At 35.4% G+C, this 27770-nt stretch overlaps 2 protein-coding genes across 12 annotated transcripts in view; one reads left to right on the top strand and one right to left on the bottom strand.

The window, feature by feature from the left end:
* Positions 1-27770, bottom strand: part of runx2a (RUNX family transcription factor 2a) — a 99246-nt gene that overhangs the window by 41244 nt on the left and 30232 nt on the right. For all 4 annotated transcript variants that reach the window (XM_015345862.2, XM_006625668.3, XM_015345882.2 and 1 more), the window contains exons 3-4: positions 17791-18053; positions 13656-13812 (exon numbers count right to left, since the gene is read on the bottom strand). In XM_015345862.2, coding sequence (XP_015201348.1) covers positions 13656-13812; positions 17791-18053 — 420 coding nt within the window. The remainder of the gene's footprint in view (positions 1-13655; positions 13813-17790; positions 18054-27770) is intronic.
* supt3h (SPT3 homolog, SAGA and STAGA complex component) overlaps positions 17425-27770 on the top strand; it is a 229535-nt gene continuing 219189 nt past the window's right edge. The window contains exons 1-2 of one of the 8 annotated variants that reach the window (XM_069179534.1): positions 17425-17440; positions 18013-18092. The gene's annotated coding sequence lies outside the window, so the exon portion shown is untranslated. Of the gene's footprint in view, positions 17441-17984; positions 18093-19160; positions 19250-20625; positions 20985-23885; positions 23994-27770 lie in introns of those variants that run through there. The other 7 variants (XM_069179547.1, XM_069179564.1, XM_069179531.1 and 4 more) reach the window with 7 other exon arrangements.

The following is a 27770-nucleotide window of genomic DNA, read 5'->3' as shown; positions in this document are numbered from 1 at the left end:
AACTTCAAAGGCTTTGTTAAGTCTTTGGACTGCTCTTATTAACTCTCAGATTTGTCCAAGCACCAACTGTTGTAACTGCTGTGGGCATGGAAAGGGGGTCTTTTCTTTCTCTTACTACATCCTGTGAAAAACTGACAGCTAAAAGTAAAACGATTAGAAAGGTACAGTAATCAGTCCACAGCGTACCCAAATGAAAAACTATGCACAAAAGTTTCTTTCTAATTACATACATCATATACAGTATAGTGCTATGTATAAATATCTTATAATAACATGGAAAAGCCTTCAGATTTACCCTGATATGAGAAAGCTTTGTATCTGATATATGTGTATACTGTATGTATTGTAACTGAGGTGAGAAAGAAAACCTTACTTCCAAATTAAGTGGTGAGATTGTCAGAGCTCAATGGAGGCTGAAGGGGTTAATTAGTGTTGTTATATCCTTGTTTATTTTTCTTCCATTTCTCTTTTGGCTTTTTTTGTAAAAAAAAAAACAGCAGGTAATTATATTCCACAGCTCTACCTCCCAACATGTAATATCATTTCCGTAACACACTTCTTTATCTTCTGGTATCTTGTTTGTTGTTTCCCTCAGACCTCGTGACACAGCCCTTGCCATCAGATACTGTATAAGAAACACAAGAGCTCCGTACAATCAGGCTGTGTGCTCTTTACTGACAGCTCTAAAGAGATATCAAAAGGTGCTGAACAGCCAGCTTCTGCCTGTAATGTGCTGTCTCTTTTACAGGGGAAAACTTTAGCTGCCTGTTAATAATGCCTAGTATGAGTGGTAAACACACAAAATGCCCATGCTGCATAAACATGGCAAACATTTCCTGGCTGACCAAAAATGTGACATTTTTGAAAGGCCACATTTCAAAAGTTTAAAGGAGTTATATTTCATTAGATATTTGGGTGGGTAGCTGTGTTAGCAACTACTTTTTCTATTGCAGTAATTATTATTAAATACTTTCAGTCAAACAGCTGAATCTTCTCTGCAGGTACACTAAAACAATTATTAACAGCAAGGTAAAGAAGGTAGAAAAAGGGCTAAGTATGATTTTTGGCACACTTATTCAAACCTGTTTATTATCAGCTGAGAAGTAAACAATAAAAACAAAGCACAAACCATACTTGTGTGAAGTGCCCTGGGCATACCATTCCTGTGTTAGGGGAGCCATATTTTTATTAGCTTTTGTCTGGCTTCCATTAGGTATTTACTAACTACAGCAATGTAAATGAACTGGGCAAAGATTCAATGGACCAACAACACAGACTGGCAGAAAACACAGCAAGAGCTTTCCTCGTTCAAGTGCAGAATTGTGAGCTTCTGAAATGGCAAGGTTTCAGTGTTTATACAACCTTATGTAAAACATTATCGCTATACCGATTCAGCTGTCTTGTAAGAATGGTAGTAAGTCTTGAGGCTGACAGATAGGAGTATGTTTTATCATACATTAATTCAGTAGCAAAGCAAAAACACAACAAGCGAGGAAGTAATACAACATAAGGTGTGATTAATACACAAATATGGTGTGACAAACTCACAAGGGGGTGCGATCTGCCATCTGTGTGCAGTTTTATATGTTCTCCCCATGTTTGCATGGCTTTCCTGCAGCTGCTCAGATCAAAAAAATACTGGTAGGTTAGTTGGATTCAGTAAAAAGTTTCTTTTTGGCGTGAGTGTGCAGCAGACTGGAGGCTCATCCAGGATGTACCCTGCCTTTTACCCATTGCTTGCTGGGATAGGTTCCGGATCCCCAGTGACCCTGAATTGGAAGAAGCAATTAGAAAATGGATGGTTGCAAACTCAGAGGTGTAGGCTATATCTAAATTATCACATATATAAGGTTCTCTATATACTGTACACCACAGAATTTATTTTGGCTGTGTACCTTGATGTTTTTACAACAGACTTTGCATCACATTTCATTGATGCATTTATTCAAGAGCTGCATACTATACAATTAAATTACTAAGGTACGTAGCTGTAGGTGGCTGAGGTACTGAGGAGTTTAAGCAGTAGAAATTGAAAGCGAAAGAATAGCTGAATTAATTTTGACTAATGAAACCTTTGTGGGGAGAAATACAATTGTCTTATAGTGCTATTCTTGCAAGGCATTTCAGAGTGCCTTCTAAAATTAAAAATGAGACAAAGCTCATGACCAAAATACATTCCGCTTACACTTAAAGCACAATCAAAAAGTAAGCACGCACATTTGTTTAGAAGACTATCTTATCTCTGTATACGTAATATTGACGCATTTCGAAAGGGAGAAAGCACCATGAGCAGAGAGGCCTACAGCTGAAGGTTTTAGCTCAGGTTTACAAAAGCCAATACCTTCAATAGAAAACAACAATCTACAAATCTTCATTTTCACATACTTGGAAAAGACTTTAAAAATATGCAGTATGAAACAACCAATGATAAAAATGCCATATTCTAGTAAGTGATTAATAATAAGTACATTTGAAATTTGATTATGATGAAAATAACAATTCATCAAGTCATTTTCTAACTGTTAAATCCAATTCTAGGTTGCAGGGCATTTGGAACCTGTTCCCGCAGGTTACAGGCGCAAGGTGGGATGCACCCTGGACGGGACACCTGTCCATCGCAGGACAAACACAGTCACAAACACAAACATGTACACACTGACACTAGGGCCAATTTTTCCAGAAGATGATTAACCAACCAGTATGTCTTTTGACTTTCCAAGGAAACCCACATGAACATTGAAAACATGGAGAGATACAAACTTCACATAATATTACAACGGGTGAAGAAGAAGAATTCCTTGCGTTCACATAGTATGTTTCATCCCAAATGGTCCTGTTTCATCCCCAAATTGTTTACAAATACATGTGGAATCCCCCTCATCCAGCCTGGTTTTGTGGCACCAACCAGGGAGACTAGCAGCAAATCGCAAAGCCAAGTGAGAAAGCCACTACAGAAAGTTACTGTAGTACAGCCCAAAAGAGCTGTTTTAATTTTAATTTATGGCCTAACATGACTGTATTCCCATTCAGTACTGTGTAAACTCAATTAATTAAATGCTTTTGCCAGCAATGAACAGGATGCATAAGTTTGTGTGTTATTATGGGAAAGTGAAAATGATGCTTGCTTATAGCACAAGAGTGCAATCAATTGTAAAGGACCCAAAACAAAGCCCTGGAGAGCACTCAGCACCCAGTCCAGCTTTATATTTTCGGAAGGAGACATACTGAAAGCAGTCATATAGACAGCAAGCATGGCGCTCTATGGCCTTTCCAGAGTTGCCAGGATGAGTTTAAAAATTTTCCTAAGATGTCATGACCTGTTGTATCAAAGCCTGTACAGGCACATTTATCAAACCAACAATATCTTTCAATTTGGTCATAAACATTGTGGTCAGCAAGCGTTTTTTGTTTTTCAAATACATTGTCCAGAAATGTAGAAATGGAAATAGGTCTTTAGTTTGTAGATATATAAATGATGTAATATATATTATTATATATTAAATATCTAATATTTATATAGGAGCTCATTTTACTCACATTTAAGAATGGTCTTAACAAGTTTAGCGACAGTATATGTGCCTGCTGTTAAGGTGACATTCAGTATATTAGTCTAAACGGAGCCGATGAAGTTCATGTGCTGCTACTTTAAAGTGACCAGGTAAACCTTGAGGCACATAAGTGTCCTAAATATGACATTTTATATACCACAAATACTGATGATAAATTCAAAACCATTGACTGATAATGAGACTGAAGAGAACAATAGTTTCGGTTTCTTGCATAAATTGCAGTCTCTAATATTTAGTGTGTTTTAAGTGCATTTCTTTGGGTATTTCCAAATGCAAAAGATTTTATCTGAACCTTTTTGAAGGTAATTTGCTCAGTATTTTTTGCTATGAACACTCTATTGTCAGAATGTTGTAATTTTAGATAAAATACTAATTTAAATGCTATGTTGAGTGTAAAAACTTTCACTTCAAATTTTCTTTTAACTTTCAGTTCATTTGAGGAGAAGGCTTAGTCATTGGTTCTGTTTAGACTAATTAAGAGATTGGAGAGGATGTTAAATTGGTATAGTCAGTAATCATCTGGTTGAACTTGTTAAGCATTGACCTGGAATGAAAACCTACAGTACCAGAACTGGACTTCCCTGTGTCATCTACAGTGAATGGCCTTAAGTTTTGATCCTGCCTCCCTAGTGTTTTCATACGTGAAATGTGACATATGGTATGGGGTCCTTGTCTTGCCTGGATTTTCTTAATAAGACCATACAGTAAATAGTATGTAGTATGATTTTGACTACATCTCTAACTTTTTGTCAAAAAATAAAACTCTAGCTTCTAGACGATTTGTGTGTCTCTGTTACTCAGTTTCTTATTTGCATCCAAAATATTACATTTTTTCTGTGAATCATGCAGGGTTTATTTGTGGTATTGGTGAAGGTATTAGACTTGTGAGACACAGGCATCAGCAGATAATGCCTCAAAATTTGTCTTTTGACAGCTGTAGATCCTCATCATACAGTATGATGTCACAATCCATCTCTAACAGGTCTTCGTGGGTTTTTTGCAGTTTAATTGGGATTAACAGCAAACTAGGATTTTTAACAGTAAAATGAACAGAAAGAACAAGCAGGACACAGATTATACAGTAGGTTGCTGCTCAACAAGATCAGAAGGAGATGTGGACAACACCAAGTGAGTTTTAATGAGTTCACGTTGGTGCATTTAGCAGACTGCTGCTGCTTCCTCGCTCTGTAATTGTGCAATATAAAAGCCCATCCTCCAGATCTCAGTGAGTCTGGAAGACAAGTCTGGACTACACTCCCCACTCCTTCCTGCCTCTGGCATCAGACTGCAGAGCCTTGATCCTTTCCCAAGCCTGCCTGCTTCAAAGGCCCAGGGCCGGTTTCTTCCGTCAAGATCATAAGTGGTGGGAGAGGGGGGAGGCTATGAGAGGTGGGGGTCACAACTGTTTGGACATAATTACACTCCATCAAAAGAAGCTTTATTCATCTTCCATGCGTGAAAAGCCTGCAAGCGTTTAAGTCTGCTTTTTTATATATCTTTATACATATAAAAATGCAGTTTGGGAAGCCTGCCAACAAGAAAAGGCAAAATTGTAAAACTGTGAACACTCCCTTTGCATTGCAGCTTCGAAGGGGGGAAATGGGCGGACTTCAGTTTGTAAAATGATTTTTCAATATTCAATGGATTATTTATTTTGAAATATTTTTGTTTTTCTGTTTGTGAGGGTCATCATTAAAATGACTTGGGGTTTCAAGTCACACCCTGAGTTCTATTAGCCGAAGGGCAGGCTTCCCATTGTTAACACTGATTGAGTCAACAGAAGCTTCTGCTGGACCAGGCCTATAAAAAGGCTTTAGCTGAGCAACTCTAGTCTGGTCAACGGTCTGCTCATTTGTTCCAGTCTAACACAGTTAAACGAAACGCTAACCTTAAGACAGAAGTGACACCTAAAGCAGTGGTTGTAATGATTAAGGACGCAGTCTAATTTCATTATAACTCAGTGCTGTAGTGTGTATGAGACATACCTTTCTGACTAATTTGCACTTATGAGGCCCTATTCCAGTTCTTGCTTTGTGTTGTAAGAGTTAGTTCAGCTTCATACCACAGAAATTACATTAGCCTTAAAAAAATAAAATCTGAAATAAAAAAAAAACATTGGCTTATTCTAAGTAATGCCTTAACTGAATTATTTAGAATGCACACTGGCAGCATCATGACCAAAGTAAAAGCTGTTGAAATGACTAAACTGACTTCCATCTCAGACATTTTTCTAATATTACCATATTTTCATTGTGTACTTACTGCAAATTAAGTGTAAAACATAAGTGAAAGAAACTGAATTTGGTGCTAGCTCAAGAAGATGAAATTAAGCTAAAGGGTAGTTGAAAAACAATCATTCCAAGTGATTTAAGGCTGTTCAGTGTGGACAGCCTTAAATAAACATTTATTTAAAATGAACATGTGCATCTACATAAACAAAAGGGATACTGCAGTGCCAGTGATAAGATACAGCTGTATTCCTAGTTCCCTGGGTTTTGATAAAGAATTAACAGACTTCTTCATAGATCATGACAATCTTTATATTTATATTTTATACCCTTGCTGAGTTATGAGTTAAAAATACAGTACCTGGGATTATTTATTCTAAAAGAAAACTAACCATAATATTGATCTTATTGATAACATCTTAAAATACTGTTCAATTAATTTTAATATATGAAATGACATACACAATAATAATTTAACAAATGCAGCTATACATAATTATATTTCAGTTAATCTATGCCTGCTCTTTTTCACATTAATGTGAAATGCCATACTACTGTTGCAAAAAGGAAACCTTTCAAATTACATAGCAAGGATGGAACAACTCCATTTTGACCTTTTAATTATGTAATTTGTTCAGTGATATAATGAAAGCACGGACACCCAGTTTCCTTCCAGGCCCTTCGTTGTTTCTGTTAATGTTTTCCTGCAAATTTGATTTCACATGTATTTTAATTCTTCATAAACTGATATTTGAGTGGCCTATAAAACCTGAACAGTAACTGTCCAGAAAAAAGAAAAAGACCATACACTTGATACCATTTTTTTAAACGTCTAGAAAGTGATCAATTACATTTTATGTTTATAAAAATGTGGAGCTCAAACAGGTACCAATCGTATTTTTTCACATTTCTGTTTGTTACATGAAGCAAATATTTTGATTATGTTATATACAGTACATAGCATACACTATTCCATTCTGTGTGTTTTCATTTCGGAAAAGAAGTGGACAAGAGGTAGCCATTGGGTTAGATTGTATTTTCTGTCTTTTTAAAATTATTGTTGAGAGTGGATCAGACTAAGTACTACAATCAGACATTGTTGCAGCAGATTCCTCTACAGCTTTTCATACAGACTTGAAAGCACACCTGCTCTTTGTCTGAACACTCCCTCATACATGCTCTTCAGTAAACAATAAGTAAACAAAATTAACTGGGTTTCTAGATAGTGATCTTCAGTATGTCAACACAAAGTATTGGTTTCACTAATGCCCATTCAAACAATTCTATCTCCTCATCCTGATTTCTCAGTACATGAAAGCTAGGTACATCATTTTATTGTATTTTAGATTTAGTCTGTTTTGGATTTAAGCCTATTCAGGTCATGATTAAAAATTAACGCGTATCTGTACTTGGTTATTAGCTTCCTTCTCTCAGCCTGCATAAGTGTTTTACTAGCTAATGTGTTCAGTCCAGTATCTAAAATGTAGTGGAGTTATGCAAACGGAGGATACGTTTGTTTGTCTGTCAGCAGGTAAAGAAGTTGCATGAGGCTTACAATGTATTATTTCAGGGAAGGCACGCACTATGATTACTACCGGTATATTGTGAAACCACTGTAAGTTCAAAATTAAAGCCCATTTATATCCTGTAAGCCAACACGTTCTGAAAATAAAACCTGAGCCATATTCTTGTGTTTCTGAGCTGCCTTATAAAATACCTGAAAACTGTATTTCCAGTTCTGGGTTATACACAGGCCCTTGCTTTGCGTACTTTGTGAAGTGATACAGTGTCATTGAACTGGTATTTCTGACAATCCCCCTCCCCCCCCCCCCCCCCCCCCAACGGTCTTACTTGCATTGACTGGCTAAGCAACAAGATAAATATAAAATAAATATATCAGTATCAATGAAATCACAAACAATTTCCACAATAGTGGGCAAAAGAAAGTGCCCAAGGAAGAAATCGGAAAATGAGAATGATACAAATTACTGATTTATATGTGCATGTTGTAGATATAGTGTATGCTGTTTATATCATGTTAATAAATATCCTTTCAGCATATTAAACGAGAAAGGATCTGATGAAGAAACTAGTCACTAGAAACACATAATAATTGGAAATTTCCTGCTTACAGGAATGTTACATTAATAATAAAGTATCAGAAATTCCACATGACTGGACAACATCTAATCTAATAACTTTTTTCCGCTGAATTCACAATGTCTTACATATGCTTGCATAAAGCTTTTGCTTAGTCTACCCAAGAAAGCACACACATAAAAATGGTTTGAAGAAAGGATATTGAACACAAATCCGATGACTAGTGCAGGACTTAACAAAGCGCTCAACAACATTGCTTGTTTAATCCTTATTCGCTTTTATGGTAGCATTGCGGTCACACACAAAGCAAACAGGAGAACTGATATATAGCACTGTTTAAATAAATGCCTCTTTCTTCAAATGCAGCAGAGGAGTGACATCCTCTCCAGTGAAAGCATATGCCCTCTCATGCCTTATCTAGCATGTGGTTCGTTATGGAGACAGCAATAGAAAAAGAGAGGTGAGAAATGAGTTACGCTGTGTGAGAGCTCTACTCTACTCTCCCAGTGACACAAATCTCTCTTTCTTGTGAAAAGTAAGAATAATCCTATTTCTGCTTAAATCAAATCAGTCTGTTTTCCCAAGCTACTGTAGATGTGTACGAAATTAAGTGAGAGCTTAGCTTTGTCAGAGCAGAAGTGGAGTGAGAGTAACTGTGCAAAACAACCTGGCCTAAAGAGGAGTTTCTTTAAGCCTTTCTCTTTAGGCTTTTTATAATGGCAATACACAAAGGCAATAAAATATACAATGTACTTGATGGTAAAACATACCAAAACATGTGTCTCTTTGTTTCGGTCAAGAAGCTAAGAGAGGAATGGTTGGGAGGGGGGAATGATGGACCAGAGATAGGTGATCCAACCAAAATTTTAAGGCAGGGCACTGGAAGAATAGCACTCCAATGCTGTACACAAAGTATCCTGAGAGTTTGAAGAGAAGAGCATTTTTAAAACAGATGAATCTATTTTGAGTTCCACAGAGTGAATCACACAAAGGCAATAAAAAATACGATGTACATTATGGTAAAACATACCTTTAAATTCATTGTCTTTTGAATATCCTAGGCATTTGGTGTTTAATGTAAAAAGATTATCACAGCAAACACAAGAAAGGATACAACAAGCAGAAGCCACTTGGTCCATCTAATTTGCCTTGTTGCTAGTAGCTAATTGACACAAGGATCTCATTCGAGTGGTCCTTAAAAGAAGCCAGGGTACCAGCTTCAACAAGATGGATGAGTAGCTTGTTCTATACTCCCACAACCCTTTGTGTAAAAAAAACTTCCTTATGTTTTGTTTAAAATGTACTTCCATTAAGTTTTTTTTTCACTTGTTTTCCTTGTTAATGCTAAGTGTTGATTCTGAAAATGACTTTTTCAATGCCTTGAAAATTTCACTGTTCAAGACTAAAAATGTTCAGTTCATTTAGGCTGTCAGTGTAGGACATTCCTTAAACATTGTTATGTATTTGGTCATTCTTCTCTGGACTGATTCCAGAGATGCAATATATGTTTTATACTGTGGTGACCAAAAGATCCTCTGAATTTTCTTCACAACATATTTTGGTGTAGAGTTTAATTTAGTCCAAAACAAACGCTCACAAAAAATCATTCAGAATGTATGCCACTGTGAAAATTACAGGTCCTATCTTAGAGTTCCCACAGGAAATCACTGCTATTGTTCCTGATACATAAATGTTGCAATTGCAATACTTCAGGCTCCTGACTGTGGGAAACTGTCAGTTTAATGAGTGGATCACTGAGAATCTTATAATTTTAGCAGTGTTTGTAAACATGTTTGTGCACTCAGATGAAAACTGCCGTAGCATTGGATACAAATTATGCAGTCTAAATTTCACTTCTCAAAATTTACAGTGGTAATGGGAAAAATACTATTTAAAAGAACACTGTAATTATGAAGTACTGTAAGTCCAAAGAAATGTTTCTTCCCTTTCTTCAGCAACTTTAAATAAGAAGTCTGTTGTGACTATAGTCATATACCATGCATGCAATGATCTAAAAATTCTAAGCTGAATATTTATTTGATTGCAAATCCTTTATTTATAATTTTTACTTTTAAAATGTTATAATTAGTTTAGTTTAGTTTTATGCCTATGTTTTCATCTTTTTAAAAATTTGTCACCATGTAGTAAAATAAATATTAGAAATTGTACACAAATACAAATTGTATACATACATGTATACCTTATAAATGTATAATCTTCTGCATTATTTTAAAAAGAAGATGTATGTTATTCATATAAGTTATTCTTTTATATTAGTAAATAAACTATTAACATAACTTTCAGCAATGCAATACAACACGTTAAACAATATATTTTCAACGCTACATTCCCAACACTCAGCAGCTACTCCATTGACTTAGATAGACTTTCCAGAATCTTTTGAACCTTTGAACGAGCTGTAAGCATTTGTGTTGAGAACTCTTTGCTGCAATTTTTGAGGCAAGCGATTTTTATTTTATTTAAGTCAAAGGTCAAGGGCTGAAGCGTTTGAATGGTTCACTCACAGCTATGGTTTCCTGGCCACAAACATAATTTCAATTGGATTTAAGAAACGGCCATTCCAACACTTTGATTCTTTTTCGCTTTAGAAATTAAGCTCTTGACTTGGCCGTATTCTTGAAATCATAGTTAAACTAAAATATGAAGCCATTGTACGTCTGTGAAAACCACAAATAGCATGTGTCATTTCAGTCAGTAGTACATCTTGTTATGCTTGGCCTGTATTGAGCTGTTCTTTTATGGACTAAACTACCAAATTTTTCCAAGTCATTCTTTACATCCTTTACCATCATTCTGATTTCACAACTTCTCAAAGAATCAGTCTTCCTGTTTTTGCAGATATTTTATTTAATCTCTCTGGTTTTGTTGTCTGTCTTGGTTGGACTTTTCAGTTTAAAAGGCTATGCTGAATACAGCTGTTTCCCAATAGCTTCCTTCACTTAGGTTTCTTGACTGACATGTCTCAATTCAGAGAGGGTTAAACAGTTAATCACGCGTTAAATTAAGTACCACTACTGTATGTCTACCATCTCCCAGTTGCATGCAATTCAAAGCAAGAGAAAGTATTTTAAATTGCCCTATGTTAACAAGGAGTATTAAACTTCAATCTGATTTCATGAGGCTTTCAAATCCTAACAAAGGTTAATGGATCATAACAGTAATCTATGAGAATTGGGAGGAGAGCTTTACTAATTAAATATTTGTGTAATGTCAGTAGCAGACAGAGGAATAATCTGTTACAAACATTTTATCTTTTCGTAGTTAAAAGGCATGCACTAATCTGCAAGCAACATCAAAAAATGTTTAAATTGTATCATGCTTTTTAATTTTAAGATTTGTGCAAAGTAATACAGTAGCCTGTTTTAGATGGAATCTTTTTTTACATTTACTTGAACTGTATGATAGTTTACCACTACTTACAGTATGTGGAAATTCATACGTTTGTTTCAATGTTTTAGTAGCAGTTTCTAGACCTAATGTAGACTATATTAAAATTCATTATGTGCCTATACAATATCAGTTTTTGTACTGCACTTAAAGAATATAATTGCAGTCTTTCATTGTTATCTTGCTGCATTGTTCTTCAAAAGTAATGTGAAATTGTGTATGTGACCTTCTATATAGCCTATCTGTTCCTTATCTGGCATGGTTTATAAATGCGAATGCCTCAAACAAACACACAACCAAAAAACACTTAAAGGTGAAAAACAAAAGGATGCCAGGCATCCCATCTGCCAGTGACTAATGAAATCTAACAGAAATTAAATTTGATATGATCAAATGCATAGGTCTGTAAAAAATAAACTTGGGATGAGGGGTAGCAGGGTGCATGTGTGCCTTTGAATTGTAGCATATCACGCAAAAACATTTACTCGTTCTCTACTGAGCATTGAAGGATAAAGGAGGTCAATATCCAACAGCTCAAATTTAAAATAACTCTTGCAGTCTGTCTCTTATATTTAGCTATATTAGAATTATAATGACAGGCCTCAGAGTCCAAGTTGCATGAAATATGCTGACTTCGTCTTGGGCTAGTAACACAGGAAAGAAGTCGATAGCACCGTTTAACCAAGCACATGGTTCCGATTGTTTGATACAGACTGTAGAAAGTAATTTTTCATACCATTACATACAAGCAAATACATTTGCACTGTTTGTGTTTGTTTTGTTTTTTTACATTATATTACTTCCACAGTGGGTGATTCACTGCTCCGTGAAGTTTGTGCACAGTATCCTAACTAACCTTCCCAAGAAAAAAAAACATCTGATTGAAAGGCGTTCCTAAGCTGTTGAGGTAGAAATTCAAGGGAAAGCAGAGTACATGCAAGCTCCACAGGCAAAGGAGACCTACAGTACATCATATCCCCTTTATCATTTCTCCTCACCTGGGAAATTATTTCCGGATTTAATTATTTCTGGACTGTGAAACCATCAAGGCATATGCCCAGATCTTAATCTGAGTTGAAGTAACTACTTCAATTCAACTATCTTGCTTTACAATTGCTGCCAGTCTAAAATAATGCTTTTTCAGAATGACTGTTAAGTTTTGGTATGGCTGGTAAGACAGGGAGATGACAATTTAAGGGGAGTTCTGCATAATTCCCTTTGTGAATGTATTTTAGACTGTTAGATTCACCTTTAAATGGGAAGTAACAAGCTACAAATGTGACAAGTGGAAGACTTTTAAATTACATTTAGTTGATGCATCTGAGGAAATGCTATTAAGAAAATTGTCCTATGTGAGTTACTACCAATTACTTATAGGTTGGACAGGCCTTTTACAAGAAGCTTTTTAGTTTTGTAATACTCTATTGACTTATCAGTTTTGTGTAAAAATGAACCTTTTAATTTATTTTAAAATGGGACAATAGGCTTGATTTAAGAGATAAAAAACCTTGCAGAAGGTAAGAGTGGTACAAAGACCAGACAGTAGTGAGCGTCCAGGCTCAGCCACTCAGAAATGACAGTCTGGAGTTCCCAGAGGGAGCTCTGAATTTGGAATAGGGCTTTTTAAGGAATTAGAAAACTTATAATTAGCTGAGATTTCTCAGCTAGCATAAATACAGTGACCCCTTTTGTGGGATAGAGTAGCATCCTTTGGTTGCTGTTTCCTATTCTAAAGTTATTTTTACATTTTGACCATAAATCTCTGTTTCTCAAGGATTGTCCAGGAGTCAGCTTTGTGTGGATCCATGTTACCGGCTGTTTCAGGATTAAGACAACACATGATGCTGTACATTATGAGAGACAATAGTCTTATCAAAGGATGAGGCCAAATATGAGTAGTAATAAATTCAAACACTAGGAACAGACAATCAGAGGAAGATAACTCTCCAAATCCGCTAATGCGCCGATTTTATATACAGTACATCTCTTTGGGACTAGAAGAAAAAGAATCACTTGGAGCGACCAAAATGTTATATAAAACCTGCTGGAATTCCGCAGTTCTCTTTAATACAGCAAACCCCCGTGTCTCATTCTACTTCCCTTTATGTTGTTTTTGGTTGGCCTGCTCTGATTCCTACTCATTCAATTTTTTTTTGCTTTTTCACGTATTGATCCATGTCGATCCATTCTGTCTCTTTTTTTCCGGTCAATGATTGCATTATGAAATGTTACTGGTGTCATCAGAGTCTTTCATTTAAGTCGCAGTTTGGATATAGTGTGTAAGCGGAAAGAGAAAGGGAGATAAAAATAGGAAGAAAAAACAAACGAACACAATAAAACATCAACATACCTCTTCCACTCCTGCCCACAAACCTCAGGTCATTAAATCTTGCCACCTGGTTCTTCATGACAGCAGAAGCATTTCTCAGTTCTGCTGAGTAGTTCTCATCATTTCCTGCCATCACTGTGACAACTGTCCCATCAGGTACCTCCCCTAGTGCAACCACCTGTCAAGAATGGACCCATAGACATACATAACCATTACCTTTTCAAGCTACGACATGTGCTATACAGTACCACAGTGGACAATGGTAAACATGGCTCACCAAATTATACGGTACAAACATTCATAATACACTCAGTGATGATAAACAGTGTTGTGAAGCACACATTTTCTCAAAAATATCTTCAATGTATTCATACCTTAGGTAAAGGTCAGGTTCATATTTCATATCCATAAAACAATTAAATTTCACTGTGCCACACTTTGAGTTAATCTTCCCACTGCAACTAGTAAGCAATGGCCACATTACTTCAGTGTTAAAACTCATTACACACTGGCTTGTCTTCCTAAAGCCCTTGCTTATTGTTTGCTAACTGAAGCACTTCAGTTGCCTTCAATTTTTGTCATCACTAGCTCCACCACTGGTACAAGTAGGTAGTGTCGCTAATGCTCATCCATTAGTGACATTGCCTGCATAAGCAAGAATTATGTAAAATAATTACTTCATGTTTTTCTTTTAAGTTTGAAACCACAACCCTGGACAACTAAACCCACCAAAACCTGGGGATACTTGACAAACAGTATAGCGTCACTTAGATATAAACTCCAGATTCAGACTAATGCTGTCTGAAACGTATGACCCAACCGGTGGGCCAAATGAACACTTTTAATGTCTGATCCACAAAGAAGCCCCATTGATCACTTATGTTAAATATAAAAAAATCATAACTGATAAATAAAACAAATGTAATTAGTTTTACAGTTGATTAAAAATAGAAATTTCTCATTCTAATTATATTTTTAATTTATTTTTTCTATTTTTTTTTTGTCAAGAAAATAACACCATAGACAGAGTATGCAGAAATCATCAAATCGTCTGATAGGCATAGTGCATCTGCTGGTTCTTCTTTTAGTGGGACTGTAACCATATCATTTTTGCAATGTTACTAGAAGCAGGATACTGTATGTGGCATTAACAATGTCAGGGCAAGGTTTTATCCTCATTGATTGCCGAATGTCTGACTTACTTTGATTCTAGCTTGTAAAATCCAAGAATCCTGGTTCCTTACAATAGTATATATTTACTTATGTTACAAGAACTATATTTTTATTTAATTAACCTAGGTATTATTTGATAGCTAAAAGCAGCTTCCACTTTAAAAAGAAACTGAGAATGTATATTGGGTAATGTACAGTAAATGTAGAAAAATGATTATGTAATCCTACCGAAAAAAGTAATCTTCAGTTAGAAGGCTCCACCATTGGTCTTGTAAATATGATGTGCAATATCCTTTGTGTTCTAATTTTAGAAAATGAAGTAACACTGATGTTTTTTAACAGAAGAGATGTGTAAAATGGAATATGGCACATCGAATAACTGTAAAATGCAGGGATAACTTGTGGAAAGCAGGAACACACCATGGGAGATGCATAAATAAAATAGATTTAAAACATTTAAATAAATTACAACAAATGGTGTTGTATAGACAACTGTTTGGAGAAACGATTTTAATTAAATATTACCTTACACTTTAGTCAGATTTAGCGAGACGTGATAATAAAAGTTAGGAGGAATGATCATTTCTTTGCACAGTAATTCAAGAAAAGACCCACAAGTCTGATCATTCAGAAATGGATTTAGAAAATCTATACAGTTCTTTAACCATTTCAGGTTAAAGCACTTCACAATGTTTATCTTCCAGATTTCAAATATTTGTAATACCCTAGGACTAATTTTAGAGTCAATATTATAAACTATTTTACAATGTTTGAATTTACCATTAACCTCTTCTCCTATAAAGAAAAAACAATGAAATTATATTTTATATGGCAGGCACAAACATAAAACATGTCACAAATTACAAATTACTAATTTACAAATAAGACCATGTAAGTATGTATGCATTCATCATAGCCCTTTTTATTTTGTAAATTTATTTGATATTAATGTCTCTACAAACCTGGCACAACTATGAACTATGTTACAGTTTTATGGGATTGCTTGACTTCTACAGCAAACAAAAAACATAATATTTTTGCCACTTCACCAACGTTGTTCCAAGTTTAGAAAATCTATTGCACACACCCCAAAGTAGAACTTTAGCAGAAAAAAATGATAATTTCTTAACACATTCATGTTAACAGGTATTCAAAAAATAAATCCCTCTTTATTGTTTTGTGACAACTCTATAAAATAGTACAGTCTTGACAAAACAATAACTTTAAACTGGTAGAATTGCGTGCTCCAGTTTAACGTGCCATACAAATACATGACATCCTTGTGTGGATGCCATGCCTTATACATTGAACTGATTTTTATCATTTGAAGGGTAAAATGTTTGTACCGTAGATGTATCTTAAAACTAACAGTAAACAGAGTAAGAGTAAAAATGTTTTGTAGCATTTTCAGGATAATTTGATTACATTTAAAAGCTGTCTTTCAATTGTCGCTCTTCGACAAGCCTGATACGGACTGTATGCTACAACTTTGAAAATGTGTATTACAGTAGCTTTCTTGGTTTCATCGTAGAATCTTATCAGTTTTGTGTGCTTTTCTATTTCTTCTAAAAATCAATTTTCTGAAATCATAACAGTTGATCGTTACAGTGAGCAGTTAGAATATATCAATCATGAACAATCTATTATCCGTATTAGCCAAAAGCATTTTTCCAACAGACAATACATACTGTAAATGACACTTAAATTAATATATCCACAAAATGATAAAATCCAGAACAAAGTAAAAGTTTTGAATAGCATAAGATAAGTGGTGCAGTTAGACGTTAGTCCTTTTACCGGTCCATTCCATAGGAATAATCTTCCTGCCGAGTTATTTGCCGTCTTCACAACCTCAACCCCCCCACCCCCGAGCCACATTACAGCGCATCACTCCAAACCAGTGAACCAGCATTTAGCGTTATTTTATTTTATCAGCATTTAACTTACGACTCCGGAAGCTGTGTTTCAGTTTCCAACATTGACAAGTTAGCCTTATGTACGCGATCCGCAGTAGCAGAACTGGCCTGAACAGAAGCCGTTGGGTTCAGTTCATTAATCACACCAATATATACGTCTATATACTGTATCTATACCAGTAGCGAGTATCTTGAAAAAGTTATATTTAATCATGTAATAAATATGTCATCCTGTGATCATTCTATCACATTAAAACATCGTTGGAGCTATTCTCCAAAACTTGTACTTGAGTATCCGTCTACTTTAACTTTAAAAAGTGAATTAACCATAAGTAATAAGTACAATAAGTAATGCAAAACCCTAACAGGCTTTCTACCGCTGTCACGGAGGTAACTATTACTATTGCGTAAACGAGCCATTGTGCCCAATACACTTCTTTCAACCTACAGTAAATACAGTTATGGAACTGCTCATTTTTTGAGCAAATGAGACCTTAAAAACATAGAACCATGGCTGTAAACTTAGTAAAGAGGTGAATGAATTATTAAAGGTACATACGATTAATGCTATAAATAGCTTTTGTATCTCAAATTACAGCTGTCTGCAACACTAAAGTAGATTAACCTTGTGCAACGACATTTCTGTTTTTGTGTAGTATTCCTATACAAACATTAAAGTTAATTGTTTATCTTGTCTACCGCAGCGCAACAAATGTGGTGAGTTGGGCTACAAACTATAGGTGACAGAAATGCTAACTGAATAAAACCATGTTAACATAGTAGATTCTTAGTTTAGCAGATTCTTGAAATGCAATTCACTGAAATATGACTTCATATTTTTTTAAAAAAAGCCGTAGGCATGATTTGTGATCAAAGTAGCACCCGTTTTATACCGAACAAACCATACGCAGTTATGCGGTTTTAAAAAGAAAATACACGTCTTATTTCTCGCTTGCCAGTGGCACTAGATTTATCGCTTTGATATTCTTGCATGTAACTTAAACTACAAGTAGAATGAAATAACAACTGAAGCAAAAACATATGAGGCTACATAGACATTGTCTTACCTTGAATGCTACAGGTAAGGTTTTGTTACACCTCCAATGTGACGGCAGGACAGAGCAAAGGAAATTCGGGCTGTCAGTCCGGACTAATTCCGCAGGGTGATCAGCGATGATTTCGACCATGGTGCGGTTATCATGTGGCCGAAGTCTAGGCACAGCTGGAGCCGCCTCTTGCTGTCCTGTCGCTGTGCTCACATCGCTCATTTTCCCGGTGACCGGTTGTAGGCTGTTGGACGGGGGACTGAACCTCCGGCTGGTGCTGGGATCTACAGGAATGCGCATCACAACACCCAATATTAGCAAAGGTAAGGCGGCTGAAAAATGGTTCTAAAAAGTGACTGTGTTTGTTACAAAACTTCTAGCAACAGGAGGCTACACGGGTCTTTGAGATAATACAAAATCTCTTTCCGGATCTGCCCTCAGCATTAAAAAACGCGAAAAGAAAAACTTTGTCAGGGGCTATGTGGTCCTGAAACGCAACACGCAGACAATGTTCTCCCGGGTAGATGTACAGGGAAGAGCGAATGGAATACTGCAGGCAGTCCCAAAAGCAAACTCAGAAACGCTTTAAAAGTTCTCTTCAGTTTAGAATGGATTTCGCCTATTTTAACTTGTATTTTCCCTTCGCAGAGCTTAAATAGGACGTTATACATATAGCAAGAAGTCAGCCTTTGTCTTTCTCGTGGACGTTTTTAAAAAAATGACAAAGATTTCAGCCTCTGCGAATTTAAACGCTTCCTCATCCAAAAAAGAAATCCGCCTGCGGAGTTATTAACGTCTGGTGCGTGTAAAACTGCTGAAGCAATCCATTCAAATTTCTTAAAAGAAAAAGAAAAAAAACCCTGAAAGTCTTTATGAAGTCAATATGGACAAACTGAATCCCACACACCAAGTGCTTCATAAAAAAACTCTTAATAAATTAATATGCGAACTGCCAGAAGAAAATTATAAACAGTTGTTAAAACCAACGTGCTCTCAAAATGCGCGATATTGTTCCTTAAAAAAGACACCAACGATTGTATTGTCAAAAAATAAGTTTTTTAAACTGTTGTTTTTTTCATGAATCATTATAAATTCAGCATCTTGTAGTCACCCTGTTCTTTGAAAGTTATCCCCCAAATAATGTCCTGGTCTCAATGATTTTTTTTAGTATAGGGTTAAAAGGTTCGTTGATCCCAAAAAAGTTGCGGTCGATAGGATGAAGGAGCCGAAAAAAGCCACAGTTTTTTGTCCCAAAATGTGGTTTGTCTTTGGAGGCAGGGATTTCTAATGCTCAGGTTTTTGTGGTTTATATATACAGTACTAGGCGATCATTATGCTGATGAGACTCAAGCACGTGGTGTCTGAAGCCAGTCATCACACTGCATTCAAAATAAATAACTGAATACTTCTGTCTGTCCTGAAATGAAGACTTTTAAAATCTCTTTTCAGCTCACTCACGTCAACAGCAGCGCCAAATCCTGTACGTATGCTCGATTTCTTTGTCACGTTTAAAGTAATGAAAAACACACTCACCAGTAATCTGTCAATGTAAAAAAAAAATCACAATCCTATCGTTTAAATGCATTTCCTTGAATGAATGAAAAGTAATAAACGACCCCCCATCCGATTATTAAGATGTAGTTGGGGGAAAAAATCCAATTTAAAAATGTACATACCCAGTGATAAAAAGGGAAACAAACTCGGGTTTATGAAAACTTAAAGAATCCTCTCCTCAGAGATCTTAAGTCAATGTTTGAAAGTGTACATGTTTCAAGTAAAAGCGCTTCCACTTTCTGTAGCTCGGTCTTTCCGTGTGCGTTATGTTTGACTTAAAGGGAGTGACATACTGTAGTGTAGTGAACCAGGAAAAAATAGCTGACTGCAATCACTGTGAACTGCGTTATTTTTATCATTACTATTTAGACTCGTGAAATAGAACAGGCACAGAACGAATCGGTACCATCTGAGAAAAGAAAATACCGACTTTGTACAAATTCTTTGCTCCAAAATGTCTTCCTTGTTACTAGAACTAACAGAAACTTAAAACGAACAAACTGGCAGTTCGAGCAGCAATGACTCACTTCCCCTTGACTAGTCTGACTCAAGGCTTAGATGAGAAAAAGACATTCAAGGAAGTTTTTTTTTTCGAAAGCTCGGTCGCAGGGGAGAGCTGTAGTACAAGAACAGCGTTATTATATCAGAAATGACCCTAACTGAACAACTTAGTATGGTTCGTTTATTTCGTTGATACGTATTGTGGTGAAAATTCCGTCGTTTACAGAATATATTTGACAATTAATTTATTATATTGACTAGTATTTAAGATTTTGTACTTGTTTACTGATTACTGTTAGAGTGACGTGCTTACCTTTTTAAGTGGTAAAATACTGGAGTGTAGCAGCTAAAGAGCTAAGACTAAGTGCTACTTTATCTCGAGAGAAATTCACAATTGTACAAAACGTGACTCGTTGTGTTTTTTCTTCTTCGAAAGTATACTTTTTGTAACAAAAATAGGCCTGTTGCTTATTGAACCGCTGATTAAAAATTAAACCATTTCCCTATATTTATGTATCATGATTTTATTTCAAATTTTATCAAGCATTATGTTTTAAATTATACATTGGTCATTTTCCCATAGAGACAAATATCATTTTATCTCCAATAGTTATTCTTTTTATAATCTTATTTAAGTATCTTAACAACAGAGCTCATCAGCAGAACTAGTGATTTTAACACCTGCTGTGATCCAAACACATGTAAAAACCATCTATCTGTCTGGACTTTACAGACGGCGCCTGGGGCACTAAGTTTGGTCATATTTAATTAATTCTATTTTGAATTTGTGGTTACTGGCCGTACAAACAGTCTAACGTAACCTTAGACAAGACAGACCTTTAGATAACCCTACTACAATCGATAAAGATTAACAAGGCGGCACGTATATTAGGCATTTTGCTCCACAATACTACAAGAACTACAAGTCCGCATGTACTGTGCGAAAAGTCAGCGGACGTCTCAGGATATTGCGTATATTTTCTGGCGACGAAAAGATCCAACTTTGTTGTAGTTTCAGGCAGTAAGCAAACGATTATGTAACAGATGCGAACTACAACACCCAGAACACGTTAGAAAGGTGATTCAATGACGTCAATGGCAAGTTCTTGTGTTCTGTATGGCAGGACTTATGCACGAGGTCGGAACTGAAGTAAATAAAGGTAAGTAACCTGCAAGGTAAAGCTACATTTCAAGGAAGCGGACTTCCAGCAGTTGAAAGTAACAGTTGTTTATCGTCTAGACAAGAGCTAGAACAGCTAAACGAAGCAATAAAGCCAAAGATAAAAACAGCGCTTTAATAAAATGCTTGCTTTTATGGGTTAAACCAGCAGACAGAAGAGAGGTAGTGCATCAACTTATTTAGTGCTTATGATAAATTCTTGATGCACAGAGTGAAAATAATTTTCACCAGGCTCTTTTATTTTTCCCTAATAGGATTGAATTCCTTTAACCTGTCTTAGACTCAATACCGGCGTTCAGTGAGACTCGTGTGTTTGTGCAGCTTACCAGAAAATGTAACCTTCCCTGTCAGATTGATTACAGCGACACAGATAAAACACAACACGTTTTCTATAGAAAGTATCATGACACAATATAAATGAAGTGTTCAATGTAATCTTGTTATACCCTTTATTGCAGGTATTTAAAATGCTTGGCTTTATGTCAGTTCTGTACGTTTTGCTACATTTCATATTAACAAATAGCCAAGTACGTGGTTCAAAATCTTAAGGGGTTCTCACTGCAGAATAATGAAAACATTATGCCCGCCACCATTACCTGTGTTTTCTAGGAGATATTAGCTGCGTGGTTGGTTTCGAGTTAGTATAATTGTAACTAGTTCAGAGTGCACTACCTCAGTGGTCCTTACCTCAGACATTTCAGCAATTTCATACGTGCCAAATTTGTATTTTTAAGTTATAATTGGTGTTCATGAAAGACAATGCGATGTGCTTTTATTTAGAACATTCATTTATTGTGGAATTTAATGTTTGCATCAAATCCGGAGGAAACGGATATGTAGTTGTTTAACAAGCAAAGGCAATTGTACATTCTCATAATTAAGCTGAAATGTTTATAATTTGTGCATACCTTTATGGTTTTTACAGATAATTTAATAGGAAATGGAAAATATATTTTTAAGTAGATCAGGTGGGTAGCTGCGTCAGCATGGATAGGCTGCAAAGAACAATAAATAGGTTCATTCCATGTTGAAAAGAGAAGAAAGAAAACACAGTGTTTCGGCCATGGAACCTTCTTCGGGTGTGAGAAAGACAGGGCAGTAAGCAAAGGTAATGTAGCATAGGAGGAAAAAAGCTTGGAGAAAGGAGGAGCAGGAGGCGGGAGCAGGGGACTGACAGAGTGGCCAATCAGTTCTGTTGTAACATTGAAATGTTTACTATAGTCCTCTACAATGTTTTTTTGTTTAGGTGGGTACAATGCATATGGACATATGCACAAAATATGTAAGTTCTGTGGCATTTTGTTACTGGGTATTAAAGTCTAAAGCATCTAGTCACTATTTCATATACTGTCACGGGCATTAAAGAGTCAGTAGGTGGTGTACATCCAACATTCCTCCATTTTTTCTTTCCTTGTCAACTCCATCTCATGCAAGTATCAGGCTGTCATTACAGTCTTACAGAGTTTATGCCATTTGACAGCTCCTTTCTGTGATAGGAATACTAACAAATTATTCACCCAGGCTCATAATAACCAAGCCCTATCCACATTTATTAAAATGTGTCAAAACATACTCAGAGCTATGTATTACCAGTTGAGCCAATATATGTGTGGATGTTATTGAGATGGTTGTCTTTCTTTTTCTGCCAGAGGGCTATTTTATTGGTTACATTCTTTTCTTCCATAATTTTAAAATTATGTATTGCAGTTATGGAAGTATAAGAAAATTAGGGATAGTTGTGTGTTTGATTGAGAGTCTAAATCTGGAAGTATCAAAACAGTGTGAAGATGATACTTTTAGTGCATGATGTTTCCTTTTGCTTTTAATGAATATGACTTTAGTTGTGAAATATACTTTGCTATAGTATCTTGCAGTACCATTCCACACCCTAAAAATACAACAGGAGTATACACAGTAGACATAGCTAATCAACCTTCCATTAAAGAGTCCAAATAACACAAATGGCACAATATATATTTGGATTATTAAATTAACAAAATGATCCAACAATAAATATCCTAGTGTGAATGTCTGTGAGCACTGGGATTGTGTAAAATTATGTAAGTACAGTCTGAAAACCTTAGGGTAGGTGGATCTTAGAAAGAACTCTTTAAACAGCAAAGACTTCTATTAGATATTTCCTGTAACTGTTTATCAGTCTTTCTCATCTTTTATGATTTTTTTCCAATTATTACTGACAGAACTGCTTCATGTTGGTGACATTTCATGGTTTTCTGGCTGGAACAGCTTTCAGGTCCTGTCATAACATTTCAGTAGGAATTAGGTCTGGATATTGCCTTGACCAATCCAAAATGTGGAATTTGTTCTTCAATTTGTTTTTTGCTGTGTGACCGGCTTTCAGCTCTTCTTCAGCTGACAAATAGGAAGCCTTACATTCTCCTCCAGAATTTGCCGATCCAAATTCACAGTTCTTGTCAATGATGACAAGCTGTCCAGGTTCTGAGGCAGTGTACCAAACCATGATACTCCCACTACCGTGCTTACTGGTTGGGATGATGCTTTTCTGTTAGAAGGCACTATTTGGCCTTTGTCACACAAAATGTGTCTTATTTTGGCCAAAAAGTTTATCTCTAGTATTGTGGATTGTCAGGGTGCGCTTTGGCGAACTTGAGATTGGCAGTAATGTTTTATTAGAGATAAATTGTTTCTTCCGGGTTATGAAAACATTCAGTCCTTTTCTGATAAGTGAAACATGGACACTTTCATTAGCTGTAGTGAGAGACACCTGCAGATCTTTTATTTGTGATTGCTGGGTGATTTAATAAATTACCTTTGGGCAGCTTTGCAGGATGACTGTTTCTAGGTACAGTAGAGTTGCAATGGTCTTAGATATTTTCTCTTTGTCAACTGTCTCTTTTAGTGGATGGATGGAGCCAAAGATGATTTTTAAGTGGTTGGATGGAGCCAATGATGTTTAGAAATGTTCCTGGGACCTACTCCAGACTTATGAGCATCAACTATTGTTGAGGTCCTCTGAAATCTCTTTTGTTCTTGGCATGACATGTTTTCACTAACCTCTATGGCTAAAGACCAAGGTCACAAAGTATCTGACTCTTATGTAGGATATGGCTACCCAAACTCAGTCCTTGTTTACTTGTTATCCAACTATTTAATTACCTGATTCTAAATACCACGTTAATTGTGCTAAGTAAACTAGGAGTTCCCTTATTTCACACACTTAATTATTATTCATTTTTGCTACTTCATACTCTGATAACATTGAATAGGTAAATATTACTATTTCAGCTGTTTAAGAAAACACCAGTTTTGATTAAGCAGGAGTATCACGGTAAGAAAATGTAATTCCCATACTGTATATATATAACAAACGTTTTTTTAACACTGTATATGTTAATTTAAGAGTGAACAGTGTAATATGAACATTTACGTTCAAAAGCATATATCTCAAAATTGATATAATTTATATTAAGGTGTATATTTTATTTGTAGAGACTTTCTCTGTTTTAATTTGTGTTATATTTTTTAAATTTAAATTTAAATGGGAATGTTCACAAGAGTCTTGTGAAAAGCTGTTATCACAACAGTCTGAATGACAATCCTAATTTATTTTGAGGGTAAAAAAGCAAGCTATGAGTGAGGCACACTGATTACTGATATATCAAGATAACTTCCTTTTTTTCTCAGTTGAACTGTTCTAAAAATGATCACTTAACTTTTAAAGATTTAATCATTCTTAAACGCAGGATTTTAATTTTGCCTTGTTTGAATGCTTTAGAAATTTTTAAGGTTGAACAACATGCTTTATTTGCTTTATTTGTCCTATGATTAGTTCAATATTTACTGAAGATGAGCAGCAAATAGATTGTAACTATGAATTGATAACTGACCATGGAGTTGAGATATTCTTTCAAAAAAACATTGATAAAATTATCTCACATCTGCAACCAACTTAAATTTACAGTACATGTTTGGATGGTTTGCTGGTGAGAAACAAAAAGAAGCTTTGCTTGGGAATTTAGTTACAGACTACTTCCTCTGTTAAACAGCATTTTCAGCAAGGAGTTTCCCTATCAGGACACGCTGGTTGGCCAGACTGAAAAAAATTCCACATCACTGTCTGAATTTAGACTGAGTCAGAAAGAAATATATTGAGAGCTTTCCAGGGGGCTAGACATTAAGACAAAATGTCTGATCAAGAGAGATTTCTGGATTTGTTTAGTGAATTGTGAGATGCATTTAATCAACTTTAAAATTGTATTAAATTGTGGATTTTCAAAGCAATGTTACATTAATTTGCTTTTTCCCAGAATGTTTTTGTTTATGGAATGTATTTCATGTTCATATAAACAAGAAAATCACACTCGTGCTTTGCAATTGAATTAACGAATAATTCTGCATTGTGATTTAAGAAATCCAACAAGCGGACAAGTAAATCCTGGCATAGTTCATTTTTAATTTACTTGAACCAATTAACATGTAAAGTTGATGGTAAAATGCATGCACAAACAATGGAAGATGTTGATCTTCAGCTTGTGGTTTTATATGATGGCTAGATTTAAAAAAAATAAACATGTCAGTTAAGCATGTGTCTGGAGGTATTGCAATTGTATCTTAAAAAGCAAATTATTTTTTTGTTGGCATATCAATAAAAAAGACTGACTTTTTTCTGTCAAATCTAATATAGCAACATGCAATGTATGAGGAAAACCTGAATGGGGTTAAGGACAGTTAGGCATAGGAGTTTGGGTTATCCTGTGGTGGTGAATATAACTCTTCAAGCACATCATTGTTTTTCCATTGATTTAATTTATATATCCTCCTTATACTTGCATGTCTAATTTAAATTATTAGTGAATCTCAGAGGAAAGTCTAAGAATGGATTTAGTATTTGACAGGATGCATAGGCCTTTAGGTTTATGATGGTGCATTAGTAAAAGATTACTGACATTTTGCAAATGGGGATTAAAACTTACAAAAAGATAGTTTGGAAAACATTATGAAAAGTCAGAATAATAGAAATGAGATTTAATGTATCGTATTTGCTGTTTTAAATATGAGCACTGCCATTGAGGAGACAAAACAGGGTCATCTTGTGCAAAAGGTCTATGCTTTGGTCATGCTAAATACCTTCCCCCATGATTGTTTCGAGAAGATAAAGATTTGTTTGACATGTTTCATCCAGTAATAAAGACGATAAAAGCATAGAAGGGTCATTTTAATATGTGTTTCCTCTGTTTCATTTTAAAGCACCCTGCCTCCTTTCTCTTTTATTTGTTTTCCGAAGCAATTCATCAACATTTCTGACTGCAGGAAAAAAAAAGATTTTGCATGATTTCATATCATATGCAAAGAACAAGGTGGGGAAATGAAGTGTGAGCCATGCGCCGTGCTTGACCTGAGGATGTGGGATTGAAACAAAATTTCTACAAGGCAATGACTCGTATTTGCCACTTCATTATAGGAATGAAAAAGAAGGGAGATTGGGTTACATGTCATTTTGTGCCTCTCTGAACACAAGTATGTTTTTGATTTCCTTAAAAATTCTGAAGATCGACTATAAAATTATGGGGCTGATAGATTGGAATAATTGTAATTAACACTGTAAATAAATCCATATTGAAACAGCATGTCACATCGCTGTAAAAACTGTGGCTTTTTATGTGTGTGGAGCTAGAATGAAATGTTTTCCATATTAAAAATGTTTATCTCAGTTGTTAATAATTTTTTTTATTTCATGTAATTTCCAGAGCACTAGAGATTCTGTATCTATCCTGGAAGGTTCTTTGTCTGCTCAATGTGAAAGGCCTTCATTTGAGCATATGTTGACCTTTTTAATATTTCCATATAGTTTTAAGTCACAAGGAATGCAGACTTTTTAAAATATAGTTTAAGATTAGATAAACAAACATGCTAAGTGGTTCAACTCCTGCTTCCTAGGTTTCTTGGCCAAGACTAAATTTGTAAAATTGACTAGGCGTCTGTAGAAAGAAAAAAAATCAGAAGTAAGGCAACATAAAAGTCAATTTAATTATAGAAAAACTGCAATAAATGGAAAGAGCTGCTTTATTCTGCACATTCAAGCGAAGTACTGTATTAAACCTTTGCATGTTGAAGTAATCTGGAGCCATTCTGCACATCTGAATTCATTTTACCAAGTATGGCGACCATCTGCATTGCAATTCAAAGCAAAACTGCAGCACGTTAACCCATGGGGGAAGATTACAGTAGGATTTGAATTTTATGTTAACTGTATTTATTAGAGAAAATTGACTGGAGAGTGCTTCTGCTTTTGAAACACTTTTTTTTTGTTTTGTTTAATGTCCGGAAGAAAGGAAATAGAACATTCACATGGCTCTACTTTGATCTATTAAAGAAGTTAATTTTTAAACCATCAAAAAAAATGTGGGCTGGGGAAGTAATTATTGAAAAGAGCCTTCTGAATTATTGTCTCCTCATTTCAAGAAAAATAGATGTGCACCTGTGTGATTTTATAGATAGTTTGGTTTGCTCTATCAAGATAGTGGTTTAAGCATTAGGTAAAAGTGAGCCTGCTGCTGGGAAACAGGTAGCACTGTTTACACGTGACCAGCAGGGGATGGAAATGTCAATAGATTATATTTTCAAATGTAAATTTTTCTACATAGCTCAAAGAATGTGTAAAATTTGAATGTTTCTTGTTATAAATTACAGCATACCTGTCCTCACTGTTAAAACAAGTTGTTTACATGAAACGCCTTACTTGTACAGTAAGAAAAACCTGAGAAGCACTAAACAAAGATATAAT

This window comes from Lepisosteus oculatus, chromosome 2, assembly GCF_040954835.1.
Source record: "Lepisosteus oculatus isolate fLepOcu1 chromosome 2, fLepOcu1.hap2, whole genome shotgun sequence".
In the NCBI taxonomy this organism is placed as follows: Eukaryota; Metazoa; Chordata; class Actinopteri; order Semionotiformes; family Lepisosteidae; genus Lepisosteus; species Lepisosteus oculatus.
Note: the sequence above shows the minus strand (reverse complement) of the source record. Positions and strands in the feature narration are given on the sequence as shown.